General features: G+C 41.3%; 1 protein-coding gene across 2 annotated transcripts in view; it reads left to right on the forward strand.

The window, feature by feature from the left end:
• MFHAS1 (multifunctional ROCO family signaling regulator 1) overlaps positions 1–25,176 on the forward strand; it is a 46,306-nt gene that overhangs the window by 10,398 nt on the left and 10,732 nt on the right. For both annotated transcript variants that reach the window (XM_084835051.1, XM_084835052.1), the window contains exons 2-3: positions 22,427–22,708; positions 23,905–24,327. In XM_084835051.1, coding sequence (XP_084691177.1) covers positions 22,427–22,557 — 131 coding nt within the window. In that variant the 3' untranslated portion in view covers positions 22,558–22,708; positions 23,905–24,327. The remainder of the gene's footprint in view (positions 1–22,426; positions 22,709–23,904; positions 24,328–25,176) is intronic.

Below are 25,176 nucleotides of genomic sequence, written 5' to 3' on the forward strand. Positions count from 1 at the left end.
TATTCAATGCCATAGGTTTTATGTTGAACTCCACATCCTGGTTTTGGATATGCTTTGTTAATTTACCAGGCAGTTTGTTCCAGGGATGAATGATGCATGTGTGTAAAGAAGCATTCAGAAGATTACCCCACAGTTGGGTTAATCATATTTCAAACATCCTTTTGGGCATACTTTTCAGGGATTCCAAGAGTGGCTTTTTTCGTTTTTCCTAAGTTGCATCTGAATATATTCTAGAGTCTCGACTAAATCTGTAGTGTGCACTGTGAGTTGATAAAGGGTGTGAAGAGTGCTGGTCCTAGATGCATGCTCTGAAAGAGTAGAAAGAACTCACCCTTTTATCTCACCAATTGTCTTGTTATGTGAAGGGAAGTGGGTTAACTCTGACTGGTTAAGTGGTTTTGAGAAAGTTCCGTAAAGTGTGGAATGGTTATTATAATCCTAATCCAATTTAACGACACTGAGAATAGAACTGAGGGTTGATGTTTGTTCCAGATTAATTAGTTTATCCTAAAATCATGTAATCTTGTGAACACCTCCTTTGAAATGTGCAGATCTGTTTCCATTTCAAACCATCTAACACGAGCAGTTCATTTAACGCATACAGAATAGTCATAACTTATGGTTCTGGTGAGACTGCACATTAATGCATGTTTTTTATACAGGAGAATATTCAACAAGTCCTTGTACTTAGATTGCTGTAGTCAGTCCCATTGAAATCAGTGGGTTGTATTTCTGAGCAACATGAATGGGATCTGGCTGTTAGAATGTTTTTATGAGCCTGCAGTTGTGGATACTGAAGCAGCCTACAGCATTGAGTGATAGGTACATTATTAACATTTGTGAAGTTTCAGAATTGGAGCTTTGTTCTCATAATTTGTTGAGACATGCAAACCAACAGAAAAAGGACTGTAGTAGCCTTTGTGAAGCTGCTTGTTTTCTTTGTTGGGTTTTTAATGAGGAACTGCATCTTTATGAGAAGCTACATTTGTTTTCTCCTAAATGAAAGGAGTCAATGGAGTTATTTTGTTTGTATTAACTAGTCCAGCTCATCTTCAGAACTCAAGAATCCATTGCTTTGCAAAGCTGATGATGAAATACAATAAAACTCATTCTCATAGTTAAATGTTTTATAGTTGTTTTTTTCTTGTTTTCTTTCTTGGAGTTTATATAGCCCTATTTTTAATCTTTGGTTTTTAATTGTATGTTATTGTTTTACCTGCTCTGATAGGCTGGTTATTTACTGTAATGAACTATACTACTATTATTCTCTGAAAATGTTTTGCTGCCTCTCGTGGAAGGGGCTTAGTAGAGCAGAAGAGCAAAACCTCCATGGATGGGCCCTATAATTAGCAAGTGCCAGTTTGCGCAAAAGGAGAAATGGCCCAGTGGTATTGAGTGCCACATATATGGTATAGTTGAGAATAAATATGCCTAGGTTAAAGGAGAAGGGGATGGCAGAGGATGAGATGGCTAGATAGCATCGCTGATGCAATGAATATGGACTTGAGCATGCTCTGGGAGAGAGCGCAGGACAGGAAGCCCTGGCGTGCTATGGTCCATGAGGTCACGAAGAGTCGGACACGACTGAACGACTGAACAACAACAACAAATGCCTAGGTTAATGCTGAGCCCATTATGTTAATAATGCTACGTTGAGGGCTAGCTCTGACCCTTTCAGGAAGCTTTACCCAAAATGACTTCTTAGTTTGCAAGGGTCTAATCCAGTTTTGACAAACAGTTTTTTTAAAAAGCACATGGTACAGCCTCCTAGAAGTATGCCACTTCAGAATGCACTTTGCAGATCATGTGATTGGATATTCCTACATCCAAAACAACATTCCCTGCATGTGGTAAACTAGGATGTCAGGAAGGAGCTAGATTAAAAGGTTTTCTAGCTTTTTTAAAAGGTTACATTCAGTATTATTGTATAGTAGTTGATTTTTTTTTAGCATAATGCATAAGCCACACCAATCAACGGCTGTGGCTAAATTTAACTCCTTAACAGTGCAGTCCTTTGCGTTTCTCCCCAGTCCCATTGAGCTCACTGGGACATACTCCCAGGTAAGTGTGTATAGGATTGCAGTCATAGAACTGGTTTTATTTTACACTTTTGATTTTTAAAAATTGTTTATTTAAATGTGACAAGTTGTATGGTACTTCTATTAGCAAGTACTCTTCTAAGGTGAATTCTTTGCAAATCAAAACCTTGGCTACCTTATCAGTAAGGCTTGAGCCAATAGAAGACTCCGCTAAAACAATTCCAGATCCCTGTGCTCCACCCCCTCCTACACTTCCGTAAGTCTCCTTACTAAAACAAAAAACCCAAGAAAGTTGCAAATGTCATCATGTACTTGCATAATTTAGGGCAAAAGCCTATGCATGTTTAGACATGGGTGGATGGAGAATGATGGGAGATGTAGGACTTTTTCTGCTTAAATATGCATAAGATTGTGCTCTTAGTGAGCTTGCGTTGGCTTTCATGCTCCCACAATGTCTAATGAGGAATGTGCTGTGTGACAGAATATGGTGTGTTCCGTTTTGCTGGGTGGAACAATGGCATTGTTGATTATTTGTGAGTTGCAGTAGGAACTAGGGAGATCATCAGGTTCAGTGTTAATTCCTCCATACACATCCCTACAACACTGGTTAAATTTTACAGCTAGGCTACAGCCTGCCCAGCCCGCCCCTTCCGCATTCGTTAAAGCATCTCATTTTCTGGCCTATAATCAAAGACTACAGAAAGTGCCAGGACTAATTAAACAGTATGATATAAATATGAATGTACTTCAAAGATCATGGCATTTAATAGTGTTTAGGAGGCTACTGGTTTTTTCTCTGTTTTTTATTGGCTCTGCGTGTTTTGAAGGACCAGCCAATCTATTCCACTTCCTTAACTCTCCAAAATTAGATATTCCTACTGCAGAGCTTAGATTTTGAGTGTGCAGTGCTTTACAAATATATCTACATGGTTCTTGGATCAGATATTCAACTGTCTTACATGCATTCAATGCAAACAGTCATTAAAACCATCCACATATATTCATTTGTACTCATAATGAAGATCTGTACAGGGCTATTGTGAGTGCTTGCTAAGGTAAAAATACAACATACAAATAAAAAATTTGCACCAAAAAACGTTGGATAGTGTGACCTGCATATGTTATGCAAATTCAGCAAGTGTGTATAATTTCTCTTACTTTGTACAATGTATTCATCTTCTGCTAGTCATGGGGAAGAAACTATACAGGACTCTGAAGCCATGCCCTGACCCAGCCTCTGGAAATTTAGTGTAGCCACCCTTCTGGTTTCTAAGATTTCAAAAGGCATTGCCCACATATTTTCAAGCCTACCTTCACAGCCATAAGAGCTGGAAAATTGCTTTTAAAATGAGAGCTCAGATTCTCAGGAAGCCATCCAATCATATTCCTGGCTTCTTCTGCAATCCTGTAGAATTGCACCATTCACATGGGCCTGAGCATAAAATGCAAAGCCCTGAAGTTGAATTTCACAAGATGCAAAGATGTCCATGTGTTAAAAATTGGGTTATGCTCATCTGTTCCTCCCAAAACGGGTGCAAAGGTGCCTTGGAACTTCCCTTTTAGCATCGCTTCTTTTCCTTTTAGTATCCCTCCAGCATCAAAGAAGCAGAAACATTAACTTTATATTCCCTTATTAACCAGGGGAAAGAAACCTGGGGGTGGATAAGTAATGTAATTTGGGGGTGGGGGCTAGAGTGGGTCCAAGCCATGAGCCCTTGAATCTGAAATAGGAACTTAAGATATCCTGATAGGTAAAGGCTGGAATAGGTATATGCCATTTACTTGTGCCTACCGGCCCTGATGTTGTTGCAAACCAGTTAGAGAACAAGGAGTTCTTGACCCCAGATAACACTGAAATGCTTCAATTTTGTGCAAACTCTGTTTCTACTCTAAGAAGGAATGACAATACGTTTCTATTGTGTGAGCATATTATGACTATATACTGAACTGAGTAGTGAGAATTTTGGAGCATTTGGGATTTGATCACTAATTATTTTAAATTAAATTTAAAATATTAAAACCTATTAATTTAAAATAACTTTTGAATAGATCACAACTACTTCAAAATTCTTACTGTTTGGTTCAGTACATGGCTATAATATACTCACAAAATGTAGCAATGTCACTCCTTCTCACAGCTGCAGAAATAGAATTTGCACAAAATGGAAGCCTGGTGAATCACAACGTGTGGGAGCTCCTTGTCATGGAGAAGTTCTAGCATTAAATCGGAGAAATAGTGGGCCATGCTAATCTGGAAGTTTTCCTTCTAATTAGGAAGACTTTTCTAGCTTGCAAGGAAGCTAATAAGATGCTTGCTGGTAGGTAAACCCCAACATTTTAGCTCTGCATTTACTTATTTGAATGTTCATTTTAGACTATTGTGAAGATACGCTTATCCCCGCAGAGCAGATCCATGGTGCAAAGCAGATTCTATGCTGTTGGAATTATATTTCAGATGGTAATGGGTTACAATTTAAAGTAATAACAGAAATATTAAAGTAATTGTTTTAGGAATGAAAATTAATAAACACAGTTTTTTTAAAAGTAAAATAAAACCTCTTTTATTTTACCTCCTTTTAAAAAAAGTAATATAACCTCGCTCCTATTTCTAACATGCTGGCCTTCTTTCCCTTGAAACTTACTTTCTTGAAATACAAGACCTTATTGGCTAGCATGGCAGGATGGGGAAGTTTTGGAGTGGTTGTAATAGATATGCTGCTATACTAATTATAGAAGGCATTTCATTTCAACATGAGGATTAAACCCAGAGTTTTTACTTATAAAAATACCTTGTATGGTTCAATGTTAAGTGCTCTCTTCTCTGCTTTATCTCATAAGTCTGTGTTAGCTTTAACCACCGTGACATAATTATTACAGTTTGCAGGCAGACTTGTAAAAGGGCCTTTCTAGGTAATGGACTATTGATGTTGGACTATTATTTGGAAGGAAAGTAATTAGTGGTGAACTTGCTTTTGATTTGGTTTCTATATTGTGTAGCTACAGTTGTGTAATGCATGACATCATTAATCCATTTGACATTACCAGTAGATTTGAAACTCCCCTAATTAGTGTTCATTTTAAAAGGAATGTGCTTTGTGTGGTATGCTTCTCTTTCTTGTATACTGTAAATGATAGAACATACAAATGGCTTCAGTGGATGATATATATTTGTTTGTATAACTTTTCAGGAGTGATTCTGTTCATACCTGGCAGGAAAATTAGTTCTTAGGTTAACTTGGGTTATTCAACCCATGCACGTCTAGGTTCGCATGTCATACAACCACTACCAATCGGAGGTGTGGAATTGGCTCATGACCTGGCAAATTGTGTGTTAATTAACCCACGACTTGCTGCTGTTACATGCAAACAGGGCTAGTGTGTAGTGATGTGTGATTTCTCATTGGGAGGTCCATCTAATCCTCTAGCAGTTCGAAAGCAAGAAATTGCAAGTAGATAAATAGGTACCGCTTCGGCGGGAAAGGTAACAGCGTTCTGTGCACCTCGGTGTTCAGTCATGCCGGCCACATGACCATGGAAGCGTCTTTGGACAGCGCTGGCTCTTCGGCTTAGAAACGGGGATGAGCACCGCACCCTAGAGTCGGATACGACTGTTTGGGGACACCTTTACCTTTTTATTGGACTGTACTAAAGTTTGGAGTAAGGTGTCATTTGGCTCCTATGTACATGTAAAAATTAAGTTTGTGTATGCAACAAATGTGTGTGTTCCAGGGCTATGGATAATCATATCTGGATCCAAACCTAAAGTCCCTGTAGTCGTTTTTGGAGCCTGAATGTAGTATGCTGAAAAGTCTGCTCTGTTGATCCGGCAAGGGTAGAAGTCTGTGTGTCTTTGACATTCCAAGGATAGACTGTTGTACTGTGATGTATACAGTATTGCCATTGAAGGCTGTTAAGATGGTGTAATTGATGCCCCTGATTGGGCTGGGTCACCAAAAGCACATTGTTTTAGTGTATTACAAGGTCTGCATTAATTCCCTGTTCATTCTGGACATGATTTAAGACCCTGGATGTGGACCTTACAAAGTCCTGAATATCCTAGAACGTATATAGCAGAGGCTGGCAGCCTGCGGCATAATTCTAAAAGCCATCTGCAGACAATTGGTTCAGACTTCTGGCAAGAAATATCTGTCCCTCCCCTGGCACCTTCCTAGGCAGGGAGGAAGCATGGGGGGTGGGGGAGAGAAGGTGGTGGGAGAAAGGGTGAGAGAAAAGGGGGTGCCCTGCGCACGTTTGGCTCTGGCCTCATCCACAACCATCTTGCAGCTTCCAACAGATGTTACCCCTGAGGAAATTTGGCCCTCAACAGAAAAAAATTCCTTACCCATTGCTATATAGCAAAGAACCCTTCCCCCCTTTTTTCTGTTGTAAGCAGTCTTCTAAAGGCACCTTTTAGACATCAAGTAAGAATTATGAGGGCACATAAGTGTTCTTAGTGGCTGCTACATAGTTCGAAACACATTTTCTCTGGAAGCTAGCCAAAGTCTGATCTGGGCAGTTTCCGGAGATGATGCGAGATATTTTAATTTTAGCTTGCTCTTTTAGTGACAGAAGAGTAAGCAGAAGACCATTGGCATGGATATATAATATAATCAGAATATGTATTTTAAAAGTTGTGATTTTTGTATTCTAAAATTATTGTTGCTCATCCAGTCCCTAAGAGAGAAAGCAGATATGATGTATGAATAGAGAGATAAATATATCACTGAAGGTTAAAATAATAGTTAGTGGACAGAATTTTAAAGGCACAAAATACCAACACAGGTATTTATATTGACATTTATTCAACACTTGGCATTTATATTGCACATTTCCAATATTCAAAACACTTCACATCTATTATTTCAATTCTTCTCTTCACACACAAAAAATGAAGTAGCTCCGAATTATTATTCCTATACTGCAAATAGGCTGAGAGACAGCGGCTTGCTTAAAGTGACATAGGGACTTACTGCTGATGTGTGATTTGAACTTGACAGTCACACACTTAGCCACTGCTAGACTCTACCAAATCTCATTGGCATGTCTACAGTCAATGGATCATCCTTTATCCTTGGGCTGTCAAGGTCTGGTCTAAAGATCTTGGTTGTGTCCCACTCCTGGTCCTTGTAGCCCTGTGTGAGTGAGGGCAGAGGGCTCACAGTGGCAGGCCCTTCCTCTGATCTACAGTTGTTAAATAACCCACAATTTGCTGCTGTTATGTGTGAACTGGACCTATGAGAATGGCTGGCCACCATTCACTCCACCATTGAAAGTAATTTGAAAGAGGCATAGTTTCCCATGGTGAACACACACATTTCCTACGTCCCCTTGTTACCTCTGGTCAATATTTGTACTGAAACAGTAAAAAGCTGCCAGACCTGCTTACAAGAGGCAAAAGTGAGATGAGTGTACACATCATAAGAAGTAATCCTCCTTTGAAGGTTGCATTCAGCTGTCTGGGAGGTAAGGTGAGTAGAAATAGGCTGGAATGGAAGAAATGCATTCTGGAGCAGAGATTCTGGTGTATCTTCCACACAGTGTTTAATTTAGATTACGGAATCCTCTGACTTTACCTGAAGCCACCTCAGAAACATTTTCCATTTTGTAATTCTTGAAAAATACAAATTCACTGATTCACTTTAGTGGGTATTTCTAAGCAAGTACCGCAGCTAGTTCTGTTTAAATTCATTAAAATGGGATTAAGGTAAGAGCGCTCTGCTGGCTTTCTTTGAACTTCCTATGAGTGTCTGACATGAAATGTTATGGGTGTGTTGCACAGAATCCCAGGGTGTTTCATAAAGCATAGTCAGTTGATGTGGTGTGCTGCTCAGACCTGTTCAGCATCACCTTCTTTCACCTTTTTTGTGTTGAGAATGTTCTCTAGAACGAACCCATCACTGTGCTGCAAGGGCCCACACATTTTGGCTGGCCTTGAGAGCTAACCAAAATTGATGGATGCCAGGGCCCTTCCCCTCCCTCAAAGGTCAAGGACTTACCCTCAAAGGGTGGGGGGTTGTCCTTGACCTCACACTGCCCCTCTGAAGAGCAAGGTCAAGAACAATCCCCTGCGCTCCACAAGGATTGTTGAGGCACTCCACATGTTGCAGAAGCACAGTGCCAACCTTGAAGTTGGATAGAAGGAGAAGGAATCATCTCTGCAGCTGTGCTTTGCTGCACCTTCTAGGCCCACAGCCTGTCACTTCTCTGCTTTTGTCTTTTAATACTCACTGTAAATGAGAACAAAGAGTTCTTATCTGCTAGCTTCTTCAAGGAAAGTGATATGCTACCACTGACAGAGGTGTAATTTTACCTATGCTTAAATAACAGTTCCATTATAGTTTAAAGATGTCTGTGTGTGAACATTCAAGGCCCAGAATAGTATCCTTTGCCAGCTCACAACAACTTAAGGGTATGCTTGTCTCTCCACACCCCCTTTCAGTTCTAGTATACAGGCAGAGGTAGATGTGGAAACAATTGCTACTTCACCTGTAATTCACTAATAAAAGTGCATGAGGTAGTATGTAGAATGTTGCCAGTAATTGGAGGATACTTGGCTCTCTGACAGAATTTTGGTTTGCTTTCCATTCTGCTTGAGGTGGATAGAAATGCCAAGGAAGGGATTTTGATGTAGCCCCTGTTAAAACCCATAACTCCCAGCCATACTGGCTATTGACTTGCTGGCTGAGGACAGTAAGGGTTGCAATCCAACACATTTGGAGGGCACCAGGCTGGAGAACGTTGCAATGGAATCTAGTTCCCACTGAAGGCGTAAACCAGCATTTGAGTGGTACCACTTGAGAAAACTACCTTTCTGTGTGCAGAGTATTTTTGTGTATGGTGGAGCAGCCTAGGCAAGCCCCCACCTACAGCCTCAAGTGGTACAGGCCAGTCACTGGTTTACTCCCTCAGTGGGAACCTGGCCTAATTTTCAGAGTATGCCAGACCAATGACTCTTCACACTCTGTTCTAGGGAATCCAGAGTTCCTTAGAAAGTTATCATGGTCCCACTTTGAGTGATAATTTCATCATACTGACTAATACTCTCCAAATGTAGTGCAGACCACAAAACTACACTGGGAGGAGGTGGAGTAAGATTACAATGATTTCAGAGCAGCTCCATTATCTCTACTGTGTATTGAAAAAGCGGAGAGAACATTTAACTGATGGGAAATGTGAATGGCTTTTAAGTGACATAGCAATATTATCAAACACAATTGGCCTGGCCTATAACACTAATGGAGCAAAGCAATGATGTCTGTTTCTGGAACAGAATGGCTACATTTTGTATAGGAGATGTATAGAAGCGGCCGGGGCCACAGTGACTTGGAAATGGGGTGGTGAGTGGAGTGGACCACAGCAGTTCTAGGTAGACAAGGTCAAGGAAGCAGCCATAATTGACAGACAGCATTTGCAGCAAAGCAGCAGTTCTCATGTGTTTCTGGGGGGTAGGTGGGTGGTGCCTTATGTTAGAATATTCTTCCACAAAAACAGAGCAAACCAGAATGTGGGTTGTGGCCGGGGGGGGGGGGCAAGGGGGGGAGGCAACTGTAGAACCCTGGAAGTGGTACAGTCTTGGAAAAGGTATCTGGCATGATTGTGCTGCAGGTTAGAGTGGCTCTCAGGCCAGTAGGCTGTGCAAGGATAGCTAGAGGGGAGTTTCCAGAGGGATAGCCGTGTTTGTTGCAGCAAAAACAACAAAATGTCTACTGAAACCTTGGAGACTAACTAATTTATTATGGCGTAAGCTTTTGTGGATTGGAATCCATTTCATCAGATGCATGAAACGTTATCCACAGTTGGCAGACTCGTATACATGCTTGGGGATGAGGAATTATGAACAGTGAGGTTAGAGGCAATTAGAATGCAAAAAATATTGTGATAATTACCTTAACCAGCGTGTTGATCTATTATTGATACACAGGGCTGCTGCTTTTATAACCTTTAAAGACATGACTGTGCTTTTGGAAGGCCTACCTATGTCAAAGTCTTGTGAAAACGTAATGCAGGACCTGCAGTGCCAGCATCAATCTCTGAGATAATAGCCTTTAGAGCAGTTTCTGATGTATGTTGTCTCTCAGTAGCCATGTGGTGTATTCATGGAGCAAATGTTGACTGTTACCTTGGTGATAAGTCAATTTCAATAACTGGGATTGTTGGATAATAGTTTTGGGAAAGAAAGATCATTCTCTATTGTAGTTGCACCTTCCCTAGTTGAACTGCAATGAAGAAGATCAGGGGAATACTGGAATGAATGCTTATAAGTCCTGGTTTAGTGTAGGGATAAAAGCCAAATGTGGCGGCAGACATGTGTTATCACATGTCTGCCCTGTTCACAAATAAAGTATGTGGGGGGGGGGTAGTTGGGTAGAGTCCATCTTTAATGCAGTAGAGGCTATGCACAGGAGAGAGGTACTGCATATCCCCCCTGTACCAAAATCCCCTCAAACCATTACTCCAACCACCTTTACCTGTTTCCTGGCTCACTTGTAGTTTTGGTTAAGATGCAGGAATCCTTTGAAGTGATAGTGGCTGGAAGTCCTTAGTAATGCTTCTATGTGAGCAAAATTAGCTTCTATAAAAAGGGCATAAAATGGCCTCTTCGATAAATCAATCTTAAAATAACTTTAAAATTTGAGTCTTCTGTTAACATAGCCTTTTGTGTGTGCCCATAATCCTGGTACTGACAGATATTTTCCTGGCTGCATATTTATGAGAGACAGTAGACAACATGGTGTCTGTAGCTTTGAGCACCCAATCTGCATTGCATTCAAAAGCCGTTTTCTTCTTTCTGAGATCCAGTGGTTCTTCCATTTTTATTTAGCATAGTGTCTCTTTGTCATTATTCCTTTTCAGTTCACCTTCAGTGATAACAGGATAGCTGGTGATGCTGCACGCAAGTGACTTCAGTCATAAATGATGTATGTTTGATGATACTTGCTTCAGCTGGCTGAAGCTGAAAGGGTTCAGGGAACATAAAAAGGTTCGCTGACACATTGATTTACATTCCAGATGTTACTTGTTTCAGTGAATGTTGGGGCTAGATTTAGCAAAGCTGATCTGTGAGATTTGAGGAGAGCTGCCTCTTCTGCTGAAAACGTCATTGCTTTTGTTGGCTAAAGCAGTGCTTGTCCTACAATACAGATTCATTTTCAGCTTTCCTCCCTTGTCTGCGTTATGCAGCCGCATTTGTACAAGTTCACAGCTATTTGTATCATTAGGCATAATGAGGTGGGGCCTGCCTCAAGCAGCAGATTTTGGGATACCTTTTAAGGGGCAGTAAATTGTCAGGTATTTATATTATATTTACTACTATGGAGGAGTGGTGTTTTGGGTTTTCTGTCACAAGTGCCGGAATGTCTTGAGCCATTGCTGCGTGCGTTACAGGATGGGCTCCTTCTAACCTGAGTGTAATTTCTGGGTATTAAAAATGTATCTGTAGATTAGGGCAAGATGGAAAGCTAAATTCTGTCTCCCCTATTAAGTAGGCCAAGTCTGCATGGCCTTTTGTTTGTTTGTTTGTTTACAAAGTAATTTATACAAAATGGTAAACATTGTGGAATAATTCTGCTTCTACATCAGAAGAAACAAGGAGCTATGCGAGAGCATTGAAACCACCCTTCCCCTGAATTGCTTGAAATCTTATTCAGACACCAGTCTGACTTCCAGTTTTGACCATGTACTTTGAACCACATTTTTATAACCATAAGAGCTAGAATCTTGCTTTCAAACAAAACTGAAATGCTTAGGAAGATGAATTCTACTGTACCCAATACCACATTCTGCAAAAAAAGAAAAAAAATGCTTGCATGGACCCATGATTTACATAAAGATCTGGGATTATTATTGCTTTAGCCTTATACTCTTAATCTGTACTGCCGGAAATCAACCTTTGTGGAAACAGGGTGGTGGACTCTTGGTCAATTGGTCTTTAACTCTGCAGCCAAGCTTCATAGTGCTACTCTTTATTCTTGCTTATATGGGAATGCCATTACTCCAGTGTTTTCCTCTTGCATAGGTGGGCATGCCATTTTAGGTGCAGCATTGAGTTTATCTTGCCAAAGATTTGGCTGAAGCTTTCTTGTATGGCCCTCATGTTTAGTACCTGTTTTTCCCCCAAGGTTTTTCTTTTTTCATGTGAGGAGCTGGGGTGAAACCAAGGGAGATGGAGCATAGCTCCTCTGACCCTACCCTGACAATCTTACCTTGTTCATCCCAACCCTTTGCTAAGGTGTTCTATTAAGTGGAATAAAAATTATGATATTTGCAAGTAATTGTGCTTGTTTTAAAAAAAGAAGTAAATGTTGGATATTTTATACACTGATGCAGAACTCTTACCCCTTTCCCCTGTCTTTTCTGTATTGATTCTAAAATAATGAGTATTTGTAGAGATCTTATCTAATGCATGGCTGGATTGAGGTCTTTATCTCCATAACATTTATCTGCCTGTGCTGAACCTTTTATGAATCAAAAGTTGTGAGATGAGGTGGGACTGAACAGAAGAAAAAGGCAAGGGATGGGGTGAAAAAAAGTGTAACTTCTTTGCAAATATTTTTTTAAAAACCTAGCATTTTGTCAGATATAATAAAGATGGTTGGATGGATATGGAATGCTGTGTTCTTTTCTGTTTGTTGGATTTTAGTTAGCCGCCCAAGTGCAGAAGAAGTAGGATAGAAATATTATGAGGAAATAAATCGTGGGCAGCTGGACAAGGGAAGTGTGTGAGGGTAGCACCCACACTTCTGCTATGTGACAAAAAAAACCACATGTGGTGTTACACTGGTGCTTCCTGCAGCAAACATCTAAACTGTGGATCACACGCCTATGTCTTTAAACATAGGGCACATACCTCTAGGATAGGTAACTTGCTGTGTTGTTCTTAATCATCTATATGCATCTTTTTGCACAGATACCCTTGGGGTGGGGCTCAGCCTCTCCATATGCTTCAAAAATATATAAAATATTAGTGAAAGTGCTGACATAGTGAATTTCAGCTGTGTTCCAGAGATGGCTTGATATATTGCTTCTGAAGCATAACCATGTTACACTATCAGAGATGTATATGTAACCTAGCCACAGGAACAAGATGATGAACGAATAATTGTTAACATTGTGTGTGCGTGTCTGTTAACAAATGAATGTACAAAGAACATTTCATGGTTTCTGTTTCATCTAAGTACACTAGAAAGAGCATCTTGATTATGTAGCTTTTCTACACCGTCTATAAATTCTCCCCTTTTCATTGATTTTATGTTCCCCATAATTCATTTCTACCCCGTCCTCCTTCTGTGTATGGAATTTTTCATACAATAGAAGCAGCTAAGCTGAAGATTTCTGATAGTCTTGCTCAGTTATCCTTAGTCATCAGCATTGTATGTTTCAGTGATCTTCTAAATCAAGTAGTTACATAATACATTATCAATACTTGGTCATTGTGTGGCCTGGCAATTACAGAAGTCCATCTTAGAGCTTTTCAAACATTTTGTTTTTCCCTTGAAACATGATTTGAGGCAGCAGGATTACCCCAGGCATGTCATTACCCGTGTGTGTGTGTGTGTGTGTGTGTGGTGCAGGAGTGGAGAATCTCAGGACTAGGGGCCAAATTCTGTTCTCCTGGAGTCTCAGTCTGGCCCTCCAGGATTCCCCCAGCTCCCAGAAGGTCATTGAAAAAGTGTTATATGTGAGGTGATGTGGAAGTTCCATTCGAACCAGCTGCAAGAAGCCAGCCATGGATTGACGTGCTCTCGCATTTTGTTTATAATAATATTTCTGAGTTATGTTTCTGAACAAACACCGTTTGGTGCACAGTTAAAAATCAATACAATTGCACACTTGACAATAAAAGCAATACAACCTTGCAATCCCAGGGTTGAGAGAGTAATAGTTTGTTCCAATCAGTGCCTCTGTGTTACTTTAAAAGAAAGCCTTTCCTGGGAATAGAAGAGCTTCTTACTATCTCTTATTTTTATGAAATGGCTTGCAGCCAAGGGGAGGGTTTCCGATGGTGTGTTATATGCCTCAGAAAGAATGTGCTATCCAAACACAGACTGGTTGGAAAAGGTCTAGCCAGTGAGTAAAGCTGAAGGATTTTGAGTGCCCTCTCGCCTTTTTTTCCTACTGCTTTTGGAGCAAAAGGAGTCAGGAGTTCGCTCTGGCAGTGCGACCTGTCCTGACTTTGATCTTCAAAGCATGTCTAATTCCTCATGGGCTCCACTGGGGCTTAATTCAGCAGCCCAGGAAAATTATTTTTTTTCATCTTAGGCCGAGTTTATATAATGCTTGGCACTGATTACTTGGACATGTGTGGGACTTCATACTGTAATTGGGGGAAATGCCCTCAGAGAAACAAGTAAGGGTGCAGCAAACTATTCAGAAGTGTACATGTACAACTAATGATTAACATAGGGCTAGGCTATGTTATGCACATAATTGGAGGAGGTTTGTGGGTAGTCTGTGCTATTCTGCCAAGAAAAATAGGCTTCTGTGATCAGTATAAATTATGCAAATTGTGCAGATCTGCACTATTTCTCTAAATTTGTTTAATTTATTGTGCACTTTAAAAACTCCTTTGCATAAATTATTCTGGTTCTGCATGTCATGGGGAGTGGGGAGGAGCCATGTAGGCACTGCAGCCTTAACCACTGAAAATCTTTGTGCTGAATACTTTTCTAGTTTTTTTAAGATTTGCGTGGGCATTGCCCACACACTTTTTCAAGCGTGTATTTGCATCTGTAAGAGCTAGGAGTGTGTGTGTGTTTGTTTTAATGAAAGCTGAGAGTCTCATGAAACTGAGTTCTGCATCCTATACCACATTTTGTGCTTTTCTTCTACATTCCTGCCACACACAAAGAGGAACATAGGAAGCTGCCTTATACTGAGTAAGACCTTTGGTCCATCTCGCCGAGTATTGTTGGCACTGACTGGCAGCGGCTCTTCAGGGTTTCAGGCAGGAATTTCTCCAGCCCTGCCTGGAGATGCCAGAGATCGAACCTGGGACCTTCTGCATGCAAAGCCATGACCCCTCCACATGGTCCACTCTCTTTGCATTCAGGAAGAATGTCAAGAGACCCAAACATGGGCAACATAGTCATGGTAGTGAATTTATGTTTTTTGGTCTATTATTCATGCCTTGGGTACGTCACAGTTAGACTGTTGCAATGTGCTTCACATGGGGCTACCTTTGAAGAGCATCCTGAAGGTTCAAGTGATGCAAAATGCAGCTAACTGGTGCACAGTATCCTGATTACATCATTGCAGTACTGAAGGATCTGCATTGGTTGCTAGTTGTTTTCTGGACTGAATTCAAGCTGTTGGCTTTAATGTTTACAGCCCTGAACAGCTTCAGGCCTGGGTATCTGAAAGACCGCCTATCTCCATATAAGTCTGCTTGGTTATTAACATCAACAGGAAAGGTCCTTTCGAAGACATGCTCGCTTGCAGAGGTTCACTTGTCAGGCATGCGGGAAGGGCTTTCTCTGGCATTACTCCCAAACTCAGGAACACACTCCCTCTGGAGTTGCAACTGGTCCCTGCTCTCTCTGCATTCAGGAAGGGGATCAAGACACATCTTTTTAGCTTGGCTTTTTAAATTATTGCTATGGTTTTTAAGGTTGCTTTTAGCATTTTATTATGTTTTTATTTGATTTTCTTATGATTTTTTGGGTAAATTGCCTTGGCTGGCTTCAGAAAGGCAGGATAGAAATACCATAAACGAATAGTAATTTTTCTGGGCTTATTTGCAAGGCTACCTTCTCATTTAAGTAACATGAACCAGAACAAAAGAGAAGATGCAAATGCAGAAGAGGATAACATGTTAGGTCTCAGCAGTGGCAAAGACGATATCACATGCAATTTTCTCATGGTATTCCAAAATGGTTAGTTATCTTTTCCTAGTTTTCTTTTATGTCCAAAGTGTGATCCTTACACTTTGACAGGCTGATTTATGATTGCATGCACTTTTAATTGAAAAGGAGAATGTTCCTTATCAAATTCATTCCCACCACCTCTTAGACATCTTAGTGGGACTCCAGTGCACAGGCTGTGCCCAATCTATTGACATTGGTATTAGCTTCCATAGAGCATTTCCATGTTGCTGTGGAATTATTCGGAACTGATAAGATGCAAAACCAACCCACCAAAACCCTGCATAAAGCTTAACTGTTGATTCATAAAATAAAATAAAAAAACACGGAAGCTTAGACAAATGAGTAATTAACTACTGGAGAAAAATTAGGCAGGGGTTGTTATGGAATTTCCATCCTTTGAAATCTTTAACTTGCTGTGTAATGCCTTCTTTAAAACAAATGGTTCAGCTCAGTCAGGAAATCATGGGTTGGATGCAGGAAGTGCAGAGGATGTTTCTCTGACCTCTTATCTTCAGACTCTGACCATCACTGTCCTAATTGCTTTCATTTCTTAATATTCTTTAGAGAATATTAAGAGGAATTCGTTCCTTCTCAAAACAAGTTTGTTTAATAAAGTTTTATCTCCCTATTCCTCTAAAGAGCCCAGGTAGCATGGTGTGTGGTCTCTCTCCCTCCTGCCCCCAACCACACACACACACACACACACACACACACACACCCTTATGCTCATGACAGTCCAAGAGAGATTAGGCTGAGAGGCATTGAGTGGCCCAGGGTTATATGGTGAGATTCATGGCTGAGCAGTGATCTGAACATAAATCCCCTGCTTGAAGTATAACACGTTACCAGCTTAGGCTGCTACGACAGCTACGGCCATTCCTGGACAGGGGTAGCCTGGCCTCAGTGATCCATGCATTGGTAACCTCGCAATCGGACTTCAATGCACCTTATCTGGGGCTTCCCTTGAGGTTGGTTCAGAAGCTGCAGCTAGTGCAAAATGCAGCAACTAGATTACTCATTGGAGCTTCTTACTGTGCACATTTGACTTCTATGCTTAAAGCTCTGCACTGGCTGCCAATTAGCTACTGAGCCATGTTCAAGGTGTTGTTGCTGGTTTATAAGGCCCTAAACAGCTGAGGACCAGGTTATCCGAAATGCTGCCTTCTCCTGTATAGGCCACCATGGTCTCTCTGTTCTGAGCTGGAGGGCTTGCTGACCATCCCGTGGCCTACTGAGGTTCATTTGGCTGTGGTGTAAAGGAGGCCTTTTCAGTTGTGGCACCCACAATGTGGAATGATCTCCCCATTGAGATCAGGCGAGCTTCTGGTGCAGAGTGCTTCTGCCAACAACTGAAAACACACGTGTGCCCAGACATTTCCCTGGTCGCTAGCATTGTCAGCTGCCCCTGGTTATTTTAATGAGTTCGTATTTTTTTTATCCCCCTTCATGGATCACTACCTTGTTGTGGCGAAGGGGCTTGCGTAACTCAGTGAAGCCATAAGCTATGCCGTGCAGGGCCACCCAAGACGGACAGGTCATGGCGGAGGGTTCTGACAAAATGTGGTCCACTGGAGAAGGAAATGGCAACCCACTCCAGTATTCTTGCCAAGAAAATCCCATGGAACGTATCACAAGGCTAAAAGAGATGACGCCGGAAGATGAGCCCCTCAGATCGGAAGGTGTCCAATATACTACTGGGGAAGAGCAGAGGGTATTTCCAAGTAGCGCCAGAAAGAGTGAAGCAGCTGGGCCAAAGCCGAAAGGACACTCAGCTGTGGATGTGTCTGGTGGTGAAAAGAAAATCCGATGCTGTAAAGAACAATATTGTTTAGGAACCTGGAATGTCAGATCAGTGAATCAAGGTAAGCGGGAGGTGGTCAAACATGAGATGGCAAGATTGAACATCGACAGCTTGGGAATCAGCGAACTCAAATGGACAGGCATAGGCGAATTGAATTCAGGTGACCATCGTATCTACTACTGTGGGCAAGAATCCCTTAGAAGAAATGGAGTAGCACTCATAGTCAACAAAAGGGTGGGAAAAGCAGTACTGGGGTACAATCTCAAAAACGATAGAATGATCTCAGTATGAATCCAAGGCAAACCATTCAACATCACAGTTAATTCAAGTATATGCCCCAACCACTGATGCCGAAGAAGCTGAGGTTGATTGGTTCTATGAAGACCTACAACACCTTCTAGAACTAACACCAAAAAAGATGTCCTCTTCATCATAGGGGATTGGAATGCTAAAGTAGGAAGTCAAGGAATAACCAGGATAACAAGCAAGCATGGCCTTGGTGTACAAAATGAAGCAGAACAAAGGCTAATAGAGTTTTGCCAAGAGAACACGCTGATCATAGCAAACACGCTTTTCCAACAGCACAAGAGGCGACTCTACACATGGACATCACCACATGGTCAATATCGAAATCAGATTGATTATGTCCTTTGCAGCCAAAGATGGAGAAGCTCTATACAGTCAGTAAAAACAAGACCTAGAGCTGACTGTGGCTCAGATCATGAGCTGCTTCTTGCAAAATTTCAGCTTAAATGGAAGAATGTAGGGAAAACCACTAAACCGTTGAGGTATGACCTAAATCATATCCCTGATGAATATACAGTGGAGGTGAGGAATAGATTTCAGGGATTAGACCTGATAGACAGAGTGCCTGAGGAACTATGGACGGAGGTCCGTAACATTGTTCAGGAGGCAGCAACTCAGTGCATCCCAAAGAAAAAGAAATGCAAGAAAGCAAAGTGGCTGTCTGATGAGGCTTTACAAGTAGCTGAGAAAAGAAGGGAAGCGAAAAGCAAGGGAGAAAGGGGAAGATATATCCAATTGAATGCAGAATTCCAGAGAATAGCAAGGAGAGACAAGAAGGCCTTCTTACATGAACAGTGCAAAGAAATCGAGGAAAACAACAGAATGGGAAAGACTAGAGATCTCTTCAAGAAAATCAGAGATATCAAGGGAACGTTTTGTGCAAAGACAGGCATGATAAAGGACAAAGAAGGCAGGGACCTAACAGAAGCAGATGAGATTAAGAAGAGGTGGAAAGAATACACAGAAGAACTATACAGGAAAGATCTGAATGTCCCCAATAGCCATGAGAGTGCGGTCACTGAACTTGAGCCGGACATCGTAGAGAGTGAAGTCAAGTGGGCCTTAGGAAGCATTACTAACAACAAAGCTAGTGGAGATGACAGTATTCCAGCTGAGCTATTTAAAATCCTAAAAGACGATGCTGTTAAAGTGCTGCACTCAATATGCCAGCAAATTTGGAACACTCAACAGTGGCCGCAAGACTGGAAAAGGTCAGTTTACATTCCAATTCCAAAGAAGGGCAATGCCAAAGTGTGTTCAAACTACCGTACAATTGCGCTCATTTCACATGCCAGCAAGGTTATGCTCAAAATCCTACAAGCTAGGCTTCAGCAGTATGCGAACCGAGAACTACCGGAAGTACAAGCTGGGTTTCGAAGAGGCAGAGGAACTAGAGATCAAATCGCCAACATTCGCTGGATCATGGAGAAAGCAAGAGAATTCCAGAAAAACGTCTATTTCTGCTTCATTGACTACGCTAAAGCCTTTGATTGTGTGGATCACAACAAACTGTGGCAAATTCTGAAAGAGATGGGAGTACAAGACCACCTTACCTGTCTCCTGAGAAACCTGTACGACGGTCAAGAAGCAACAGTAAGAACCAGACATGGAACAACCGATTGGTTCAAAATTGGGAAAGGAGTATGACAAGGCTGCATATTGTCGCCCTGATCATTTAACTTCTATCCAGAGTACATCATGAGAAACACCAGGTTGGATGAATCACAGGTCGGAATTAAGATTGCCGGGAGAATTACCAACAACCTCAGATACGCAGACGATACCACCCTAATGGCAGAAAGTGAAGAGGATCTAAAGAGCCTCTTGTTGAGGGTGGAAGAGGAGAGTGCAAAAGCTGGTTTGAAACTCAACATTAAAAAAACGAAGATCATGGCATCTGGCCCCATCACTTCCTGGCATATAGAAGGGGAAGAAATGGAAGCAGTGACAGATTTTATTTTCATGGGCTCCAAGATCACGGCAGACGGTGACTGTAGCCATGAAATTAAAAGACGCTTGCTCCTTGGGAGGAAAGCTATGGCAAACCTAGACAGCGTAGTAAGAAGCAGAGACATCACCTTGCCGACAAAGGTCCGGCTAATCAAAGTTATGGTTTTCAGAGTAGTAATGTATGGCTTTGAGAGCTGGACTATAAGGAAGGCTGAGCGCCGAAGAATTGATGCTTTCGAACTGTGGTGCTGGAGAAGACTCTTACGAGTCCCCTGGACTGCAAGGAAGTCAAATCAGTCAATCCTAAAGGAAATCAACCCTGAGTGCTCATTGGAAGGACAGATACTGAAGCTGAAGCTCAAATATTTTGGCCACCTAATGCGAAGAGAAAACTCTCTGGAAAAGACCCTGATGCTGGGAAAGACTGAAGGCAAAAGGAGAAGGGGACGGCAGAGGAGGAGATGGCTAGATAGCATCACTGATGCAATGAATATGGACTTGATGGGTGGAATAGTTAACAAAGGACGAATGTGAGCAAATGCAGTTTCATATACTTGACTTTCATTTCAGTTGGAGATGAGGATTAATAGGTTAGACTAGCCTTCCCCAACATGCTGTCCTCCAGATCTTTTGGGTTACAACTCTCAGCATTCCTGACCATTGGCTGTGGTGGCTTGAGGCTGATGGGAGTTGAAGTCCAAAACATCTGGAGGGTATCAGGTTGGGGAATTAGACTAAAAACTGGTCTTTGTCAATCCTTTTCCTAATAGTTTCAAATGTTGAGATCTTAGTCCTCATCCCCAACTAAAATGAAAACCAAGTACATGAAACTACATTTGTTTGCACTCATCCCTTGTTGACTATTCCTTCCCTGTCCTTGGAACAGGGAGTGAGCTCTCTCTATTTTTCTTTTTCTGCTCTTGGTGGTTTAACTCTGTAAATCACCATCTATGGTTACAGTGCTGTATACATTTTATATTAGCAAATCAGTCTAAATATGAGTCAAAGTCTGAATGTCTTTACAAAAGCAAATGACTGGACGTATTGTATAATATATGTCAGGTAGTAATACCACTCTACTTGATTCAGTTGCCACTCAGCTTGAATATTTGTTTTCATTTTCAGTTATTGTGTGTTAAGAATACAGCGAAACTAAAAAGGATTCAGGGAAGAAGTGAGATGACAAAGGATATGGAATTTTGAAATGTTACGGAAAGCCCTCCGTTATAGGGCATGCTTAGGTTGAGGCATGGAAGTATCAAATTTCTAAAGGAGGGAGATGTCAGCCTCTGTTTGCTAAGCCTGTTTGGGAGAAATTCCTGATCGAACCCCACCTTTTAGGACAAGCCTTTGGTGGGATCCCTTATCCCCACTTCAGCTTAGCTTAGCTTAGCTGAAGTACATTTAGTCATGCACATCCCCTGTTACTATTGCATCTCTTGTTTCTCTCTGCTCTTATCTCCTTACACTGTTGACATTTATTCAGCAACGCTTTGGGATAGGGATCTGCCTCTATTTTTTAATTCTGTAATTGTACTGTAAAAACAACAACAAGATGAAGAAGATACTGTGGTTGCAAGCCTGTTGCAAACAAGAATTTAGGCTGAAAATAAAATATTGGCTTTCTAGGGGCTTTTTTGGCTTTTTCATGAACATTTCTTTATATTTTAAGGGAAGATTGTTTGCATCCAAAGAATGATGCTGTTGCAATGAGTTTCATTATGCTACTAAGCACTAGAGAAGGAGAGGGCAGAAGGTAAATCATGGTCCACCAGTAGACCTCTGGCCATTTCCTGGTGGACCATGTAATGTCTATTGGTTTCTTATATATTTGCAGAGTACGCTGGACTGGGCAGGCCTTGGTTTCACCCGGCAAGGTGCTATAATTACACAAGAATGCAGACTTAGAATCACTTAACCCACAATTAATTTGTATTAAGAATCCTGAGTATATATTGAGACGGGGGATAGAAAGTGTGTGTGTGTGCATGTGGGTTTGTGTGTCAGTTTCCAGCTTTCATTTGTTAATGACAGCTATAATTCAACTCATTTATTCAAGCCTTTGTTGAAAGGCCTCCATGATAAATCTGCCCCGACTCCTAATTGCAAAGTAACTCTGTCTTTCTCTCTTTCTTTGCAGCATTTTTCTTCATTAGACTGGAAGCACGCACATGAATGTGCAACACCCACATAAATATCTCTGGTGTTTGCCTGTAGTGGTGCAAGTGATGGGAGGAGAAAAGCAAATGACAGATGTTAACTTTTCTCAAGGGCAGTTTATAATCATTCAGCCATTCAGTTTATCAAGATGAAAATTGTGTTGGGTGACATTTTTCTGTTATGTCAGGTCTCTTCAAATGGCTAATGATGTCTTCAGTTGTGGTTTCCCCATGTCTAACGGGAAACACATTCTCCTGATGCTAAATGTGTCATTGTCTTCTTAACACCTTCTATCTTGTTTCTCCCAGGAGAATTGCTGAGTCAGCCCAGGCCAGAGGGATTGACTGAGATCATCTGTCCGAAGAATGGTAATGAGCGAGTGAATGTGGCTCTAGTTTATCCCCCTACACCAACAGTGATCAGCCCTTGTTCCAAGTGACCTCTGGAAGACGCCTGCCTTTGCCCCTATATAAGGACACACCAAACACCCCTTAATCAAACATGCCCTTGCTAAGCATTTTTGGAGATGTGCAGCCCAGAAATGGTTCTGATTATTCATGGGCCAGGATATCACAGCTTGGGAAACAAAGGTAGAGTGAAGTTGTTTCTTTTCTGAATGGGGAATATTTGCAATGCTGATATTGTTTTATGCTGCAACACTACAGTGAAGCTAAATTGAGGTGGACCAGAATTTCATGGGGGTTCTTGATTTTCTGTTGTGGAATTTACACCTTAAAAACATTGCGTGCAAATCGAGTACTTCAGCTTCTTGTAGTAGAATATCTGTTTTTGTCAGAATTGCAGATGCTTTGAAATCTTCCTGCAGTTCCCGTTCTGGCCAAACAGTGATTTGGGGGTGGGGTGGGGAAAGAGCCTCACTGAGGAGCAATTCCCAGTTATTAGCACATGATTCCTTTTTGCACACCTTTCTGGGGTGTCATTAGATGCAGATCCCACAGTGTACTGATAACATGTGCATGAAGGGACTGTGGCAATAATATGCAGAATTGAAAGATTGTGGCATTTCAAATTTTGATTAAGAAAGTTATAAATCTGAGCAAACTTTCCAAAAACCTTCCAAAGCAAATTTAGCCATGTTACTTCAGCTATCCATTTATAGTAAACGTTCATTCCCATAATGTATCAAGACATTTAAGGCCAAGGATTAACTGATGGAATTGAAGCTTTTCCCTCAGTCACCAGCTGGAACAATTACTGTTGTCAGTAACAACAAAGTTCCGATGAATGTCCAGTGCTTTGGATGCACTGACACTAAAATTATCCTTGGATGCACTGACCCCTAAAATGATCAATGAATTAAAAAGGAAAACCATAAGTTAATGTATTAATCATTTTCATAATGAGCAATTAGTAAGAACTGACTATGCATATTTGAGTTGGTAATAGTCAAAACCTCCATCAGTTATTCTTTGGACAACCTCCACTGAGATTCATGGAGGATGGGCTTATTAAGTGCATTCACCGTGATGGCCATGTACAGAGGCTGGATATCTCAGAGTATTGTGGGACCATCACCATCGCGCTCTGCATCTGAACTTTTTGGATGTGTTGGAAACTAAATACTATGTTTAATGGACTTTAGTCTGATTCAGCAAGATAGTTCTTATGTTCTCTTGACAAATAAACATGCAGATTCTGCCTAGTTTTTCTTAGTTTTGTTTAGAGTTTATCTTTTTTTGGCAGTGATAAGTTAATGGAATGTATATTTGGAATCATAAGCATTGTGAATTTTGAGACATCTGCCCTATCTTTTTCTAATGTACAGATTAATGGGAGTGGATGTGCTGAAGGCTGTACATTGGGTTGGACACAAATCTGCAGTCTGCCTGAATTGATCCATACCACCAGTTGGAGTTGGAATTGTGTGTTCCCAAGAACTCTCTGCAATGGCTTATGAAGCAGGAAACGCAGCAAAACATGCCCATCCTGACCTACTCGTGAACTTATATACACTACAGTCTGAAGGCTTTGGATGGTTTTAAGTGCTTCACAAGTACCAAAACAAGAGCATTGTTGGCTGGTGGCAATGCACTGGGATTGAGAACTCTATGGACCTGTGTTATGCACTTGTTCTTTGGACCCATTCATGAATGTAAGATTTTTCTCAGTGTGGTCACCATTTAGATGTACCTGAAGAAATATCTGATGAAAAGGAATGGTTGGTAATTCTGTGGTGGTTCCCATGCAGGTAAGCTTTGATTTCATCACAGTGTTGCTCATTGTCATGGGCCCTTAGACAAGGCAACTGTAGTTGGCCTCCCAACAGTTGCAGGCAAGAGACCTACCCTCTTCCAGTGAGACAGCCACTCCCTTCCTCAATCCTGAGTCTCTCAGCCATTTTCTTGAGCACCAGGAAAGCAGTAGGAAATCTGTTTAACAATAATGTTTATTAAATTACTGTACAAAAATTATAAGCAAAAGATAGGCCTTGCCCTCAAGATTACAGTCTAGTAAATTGTGCGTATAACTAAAACCTCACTAGGTGATAACTGAGGAATTGAAAGAATTATTGACATATTGAAGGAAGTATAACATTAAGTATAAATTGTTACAACTTAACAAGCAAAAGCTATTCATCGTTGGAAGGAAAGGATATCTTTAATCTGTATTTTCCTTCTATATTACAATAACACACCAGAAGCAAAATAGCCTCTATAAAATAATTGTGCCTTTCATTTGCAGTCCCACTGATTTGTCCTCACAGTTTAAAATTGTCTAAGGTAGCAATCTGATGGCTGCTAGTCAGTGGCTAGATGGCCATAGGATATCTGGTTTTCCGGGAACCGACCTTCCCCCCCCCTTCCATGCTGCCTCGCAAGCAGTGTGGAACAGCCCTGTGCTCCATGCTTGCAAGAGGAGCGTGGAGCAGCCAAAATGGGGCGTTCTGGGGGGCGTTCCAGGGAGGGGAATGCGGAAATGCTGGTGCAACACATCCTATGTGTCATCCGTCAGCCTCCTCCCCCGCTCCGCCCTCCTGCGACTAGACAGATAAAATTGGCTGTCTAGCCACAAATGCAGGGCAGGAGAAGTGTGGAAG

Source organism: Heloderma suspectum, chromosome 2 (assembly GCF_057233095.1).
Source record: "Heloderma suspectum isolate Gila_16-S chromosome 2, 16-S_ref, whole genome shotgun sequence".
Lineage (NCBI taxonomy): Eukaryota > Metazoa > Chordata > Lepidosauria > Squamata > Helodermatidae > Heloderma > Heloderma suspectum.